Source organism: Colias croceus, chromosome 3 (assembly GCF_905220415.1).
Source record: "Colias croceus chromosome 3, ilColCroc2.1".
NCBI lineage: Eukaryota > Metazoa > Arthropoda > Insecta > Lepidoptera > Pieridae > Colias > Colias croceus.
Genome location: NC_059539.1, coordinates 1,760,433 through 1,766,642, shown reverse-complemented (window position 1 = coordinate 1,766,642; position 6,210 = coordinate 1,760,433). Strand labels below are relative to the sequence as shown.

Here is a 6,210-nt window from a genome sequence, read left to right as displayed (position 1 = left end):
TGTAGGTTTTATACTCGACCTCGTTGACTAATAAGATTCTAGTAAGACTAAAATACTAAAATATGTAACTATGTCTTATAAAATATAATAAAAAACTTTTTTAATAAAAGTTGAGGTAATACTGACATTATTATCTAAGTAATTTATTTATAATAATTATTATTTCCGTGTATTTGATAAAAGGGAACACTCTCGAAAAATTGAGAGATAATGGTAAAGACGATGCAATAATGCAACATATTTTTATACATCAGTAACAGCTTACAGCACAGATTTTAGTAAATTCTTTCAGTCATATCACGTCATATTAATTGCAACTACCTAGGTATCCCGATGCAAAAGTTTTCATCGCTAGTCCCTATTATTTTGTGTTTCACAATAAACATAACATTGACATTGTTGCGGTAAAATATACAGAAACTAACATAATAATTATTGTGAAAATCTTTTCATACCAGTGAAAGTACGCAATAGCGCAATAGTTTCAACCAAGGTTTCAACGAACTCAAAATAAAAGTGTAAATAAACACAGCGTAACATTCGATACTAGCGACATCTGTGTTTACGATTTGGCAGATGTCATTATGTTTTAATGCCATCTAGTGTGCAGTAGTGTAACTACTGGTGTGAACTAGTAATTTTAAGTTTCGAATACAGCGCCATCTATGGAAATATAGCCGTACTAAGTGTACTTCTTTAGAGTTAAAACTGCTAAGTTGAATATAAATTTTATATTATCTACTAGATGTCACTACTAGAAGAAAGATGAAAATTGAAATTTTCATCGTGTGCCGATTGCAGGTCTGTGTCAGAAATGAAACTTCTATGGCTTAAGATTTAAAATTTAAAAGATACATGACGTGACGGTATTTCCATGACGCGACTTGAAATTTTACTATCAATGCGTCTAAAGAAGTTTAATTTCAATAATTATAATCTTTAAAGAATTTTTCTTTTAAACGTGTAAGTATAAATTTTTTACATAAAAAAAAAAAAAAACTTTCAGGTGCAGTTTGGTCAACCACCCACCCGCCTTCAATATCGATTTTTTCTAATTAAGTATAATAAATTTTTTAAATATTTTCGGTGTTTTTTTTTTCTTGAAAGTTCGAAAAACATTTTTTTTTAATGTTTACACACACTTTGTAGATACACCATGCGAATGAAGCTATGGTTTAGTACAAGCATAATATGGACCCAATGTACAAGTCATGCCTGTGTATAATGTGTACTTATACCATACAGATTTGTATGTTATTCTTGTTCGTCGAAAATTATGTCTCTTTGGAAGGCTTTTCAAGTGTGGGTTTTCCCTTAAACTTTTAACAAGTTGCGATTCGTGTTCGTTGTATTATTTGACATGTGTAATGTGTATACATAGCTATTTTAAAATACGAACAATAAAAAAGGGAAAGTTTTTCCTTTGAAGGGTAACTAAGGTTATTTTTTTCATTTTGATAATAACTCCTTCCAATAAGAACGACTCTACCATAATGAATAGTAGAAATATGATTATTTTATTGTCAAATAACTGCTCGCCCTGGCTCCGGTCAGATTTAAGTATTAAATGGTATTTTTACATATACTGCACAATAACGCTGATTTTCACAGAAGAGTACTTATAGGTAATAGACATTGTTATGACACAAGGAGCAGGATATGAAATGGAAACACATAGAAATGCACATACAAATGTATATATGTACACTCTTACAATAGAATTCCTGATAGAATTAAATATTATATAGTGCTAAATCTAAAACTTATATATCAACTTGCTTTCCACCCGCAGCTTCGCCCACGCAGTCAAAAAAAACCCGCATAGTTCCCGTTCCCGTGGGATTTCCGGCATAAAACCTATCCTATTTCCCGGGATAAAAAGTAGCCTATGTCCTTTCTCGGGTATCAAAATATCTCTATATATATACCAAATTTCAAGGCGTAATTGAGTAACACACAGACAGAGTTACTTTCGCATTTATAATATTAGTATAGATATATTAGTGCAGAGAGCCTGCCATACTCTATAGGTATGCATTATCTAATAATTACATGGTAGATGAAAATCAACGGAAAGTTGTCCTGTAAGAACCACAGGACATAATAATATTATGTAAAATTGAAATGTAATATTGGCATGATTTTAAAAGATTTTAGTAATGTTTGTGTTTAGGGGATGTTTGGTCATTGCAATTTGTCTGACTGATTAAATATAATATTGTAATAGTTATCTTAATAACATATAAAAATCAGACATTTAAAAATAAATTAAGTTCACTTATTAGAGCTTTTTTTTGTTTTGGCTCAGGTGGCGCAGGTGTCACCGGTAGAGCTCCACTAACATTCAGGTATTAAAAAGTACACTGGAAACAACTGTGAACCGAAACTTACATGCTTTAGAAAATAAGTTGTCTTACTCTGTGATCTTAGGTAATCTAGAATCCATACTAATATTATAAATGCGAAAGTAACTCTGTCTGTCTGTCTGTTACTCAATCACGCCTAAACTACTGAACCAATTTGCATGAAATTTGGTATGGAGATATTTTGATACCCGAGAATGGACATAGGCTACCTTTTATTGCGAAATATGTACCACGGGCGAAGCCGGGGCGGACCTCTAGTATGTTATATATACAAACCGATCCCCATGTGTTGCAGTTTATTCAGCGCTGGTTTTCAGTTAAGTATGAGTGAAAGGAAGATTTACAAATTACATTATAGGTATATTTTTATGTTGTTTTGTTGTTTTGGGGTAGTAACATAAAACAGCGTATTTGCCTGAATCTTTACTTGTGGAGTATCTTTATGAGTCGAATTATTGTGATGCTTGCAATGTGGGCTTATTTGAGATTGTACTTCTATGCGTTTTCTATGTTGATTTTTGAATAACCACTAATATGGTTATTCTAAAATCAACGGTAATACCAACGTTCACTAAATAGTTAATACTTGAAGAATGCTGATGAATAGACAGTACGGTAAAAGTTCGTATTATACAGTACCTAACTTTATAAGTACCTAGTGAATTTATATGTATAAATGAATAAGTATTGTATTTTGTAGCATAATAAACAAACTGTCGCACCTTGACTTCGTTATTGTGAAAAAACAATGTTTTTGATTATTGTCTACTTACTTGAGAGTCTGTTGTCTTTTTTAATTTTAAATTATCTCTCTAGATTAAAAAAAAAACAAATTAAATTAACTAACTACAGTGTACTCTATAAGCTTTATAAGCTCTAACAAAAAATGTAGTAAATTAGTTTCTCTGTAGTATAGTGTTCTCTGTTTTATTTCTTCAACTCTAGCAACGCATGGTCTACTCTGACCTAAGTACCTACATATTAAGTATTTTATTTTTATTTTATTTATTTATTTTTGGTAATCCAACAGCTTTACATGTATTTAACATTTTACTATTTTGTTGATAATATTCTAGTAAAATAAATATTATAAAGGTAACAAATTACAAAACTGTTTGTTTCTATTTTTAACGATCAAAGTTCTATAATCGAGGAAGGCTGTGTATAGCCGTATAATGAAGTTACGCTACAATATACCTATTGTATATACCTTAACTTACTACAATATACCTATGTATTTACTATGTAGTTATAGTATATTAATATATTATTCTGATTTTTGCACATTTATTAGGCACCACCATGATTAATTTAATTATTTTCCTCGCCTTTTTTGGGTTGCCTGGTAGAGATCGCTGCTAGCGATAAGGCCGCCTACTGTACATTGATGAATTTATTGTTAAGTTTATAAAATGTATCATATTTGGTGAACAATAAAGAATTTTTCATTCATTCATTCATTCATACCTACCTACAGGACTTTCAATCACATGTGCAAAAATGGGAACAAAATATATTCTTACTAGCTTTCCGCCCGCGGCTTCGCCCGCGTTTGGAAAGAAAAACCCGCATAGTTCACGTTCCCGTGGGATTTCCGGGATGAAACCTATCCTATGTGTTAATCCAAGTTACCCTCTTTAAGACGTGTTCTAAATATCATTGTAATCGGTTCAGTGTATGTGTGGGTGTGTATGTTTGTTAACTCGTTCATGCAAATACTACTCAACCGATTACCATGAAATTTAGCACACATATAGAGAGTAGCTTGGATTAACACATAGGATAGGTTTTATCCTGGAAATGCCATGGGAACGGGAACTATGCGGGTTTTTCTTTGAAAACGCGGGCGAAGCCGCAAGCGCAATGTTAGATAATTAGTATTCATGAAACATAATTAAACTATTACCTACTATTTAAATAAAAGCCAATATTAATTTAAAGTAGCAACCTGTTATAATATTTTTATAATTAGAGAGGCGGGAGCAACACAATATTAAAGCAAAAATTTTAAGATTTAATATCTTAGGGAAAAAAAATGTTACCCAGAGTCTAAACTAATGGTGATTTTCTAAAAAATATAATCTAATGACTGAAATAAATATAATTGACTTTATTTTAATATTTTGTTAATAAACTTCATATTATTATTAAGCATATACAGTTCTTTTATAATGTAGAGTTTTGGTTAAGTAGAGTTTAAGTTGTCATGACAAAAGTAGGTTTTTATTTGATATTTTTGGCTCTACGTTTAAACTTGTTAGATAGCTCATTTATAGAGGAAGGTTATAGGCTATATGGCTCCGCGCGGTTTCACCCCCGTGGCTCCACTCCTGTTGGTCGTAGCGTGATGATATATAGCCTATAACCTTCCTCGATAAATAGGCTATCTAACGCTGAAAGAATTTTTCAAATCAGACCAGTAGTTCCCGAGATTAGCACGTTCAAACAAACCAACAAACTCTTCAGCTTTGTAATATTAGTATAGATTTAGGCTATAAAATACTGACGAAAAGGAAAGGGCAATGATTAATTTGAATTATTACAAAATATTACAAAGGAAAACTTTCATATTAGGTATTTTATAAGTAATTATATTTTTTAACATTTTTTTGAAAAACATGTCACAACTCTACATTTTATTCTATTAATTTTCATACTTATTAGTCATGTCCTTTGAATTATTAAAAATTTATCCTTGATACTTTCTTCCTTCCTTATTTGGTCCATACCTTATTAGTACATATTACATACCTTCTAAAAAAAGTTTATATTTTGTGATATTAATACTTAATGAATTACAATCCCAATTTTGATCACAATTTGTCAATATATCGCATTTTTAACCGACTTCAAAAAAAAGGAGGAGTTCGATGCGGGATGGTGTCGAATTGGTCCCATAAAAATTTTATTCGGATAGGCCCTGTAGTTTTTATTTTATGAGAATTTTTGTCTGTAGGTATTTGTAAATTTTGCAAGTGCAAGTTTGAAGTCGGTTGTTTTTAACGCAGTTATCACTTGTAAATTTTGAAAATTTTCAAAGATAACTTTTCGAAAACGCGGCGATCTCTCAAGAGGGAACGGTAGGCGGGGCCAAAGCCAGCCCTCGCCTTTCCGCGATTTGGCACCTTATTATAAACTACGCCTCTAGTTTGCCTCCGACCGCCAAGCAGAGCGGACGTGTGTTCAGCCCAACCAAGTTATCGGATATTATCGTGAATAAAAGTGCAGTGTGACATGGTGGTGCCTAGAGGAGCATGCTAGGTCATGTCTCGAAGGAAGCAGAGCAATCCTAAACCGTTGAAACGTAAGTTTTTTAAATTTATTTTCCCACAAATTTATGTAGAGTCTTGAACTCTACGAAAAGTTAGTTGGGAGAAAACTTTTTGGTTGAAGTTGGTATGTCGTGTTCAATTAGACTGTATTTATTTATTTTTTATTTACGTCGTTTAGGTTCTAATTAGAATACTGAATATAGAGCCAGATGTAATAATAATAATTAATCTTAGCTCTACCTTATCTATTTACATTGTTATCTATTTAAATTGGAAACTAACTAATTAAAAAGAATGTACGCTAAATCAATTGATTTATATAATAACAGCTTTATGAACTAAATTTATGGATTTTGTTTTTAATTTATAAAAAAATAAATATTAAACATAACAATAATAGTTACATTAAATTCATTAAATATTCAAAAGCGTCTCTTTAAATACTCTATTGTTAATCTAAATATTCAAATAACAACGTATTCAATTGCTTATTGATAGTAAACGGGATTCTAACACTAATTAATATTCATACGATAAAATACATATTAGATATGAGTAATATAAGTAGTTTA

The 6,210-nt window shown here is 31.1% G+C and overlaps 1 protein-coding gene across 1 annotated transcript in view; it reads left to right on the top strand.

Annotated features, from left to right (window-relative positions):
• The first annotated feature begins 5,532 nt into the window (after nucleotides 1–5,532).
• LOC123706460 (zinc finger protein ush) overlaps nucleotides 5,533–6,210 on the top strand; it is a 171,151-nt gene continuing 170,473 nt past the window's right edge. Inside the window, exon 1 of the mRNA XM_045655746.1 lies at nucleotides 5,533–5,670. Within this exon, the coding sequence (XP_045511702.1) occupies nucleotides 5,631–5,670 (40 nt within the window). The 5' untranslated portion in view covers nucleotides 5,533–5,630. The remainder of the gene's footprint in view (nucleotides 5,671–6,210) is intronic.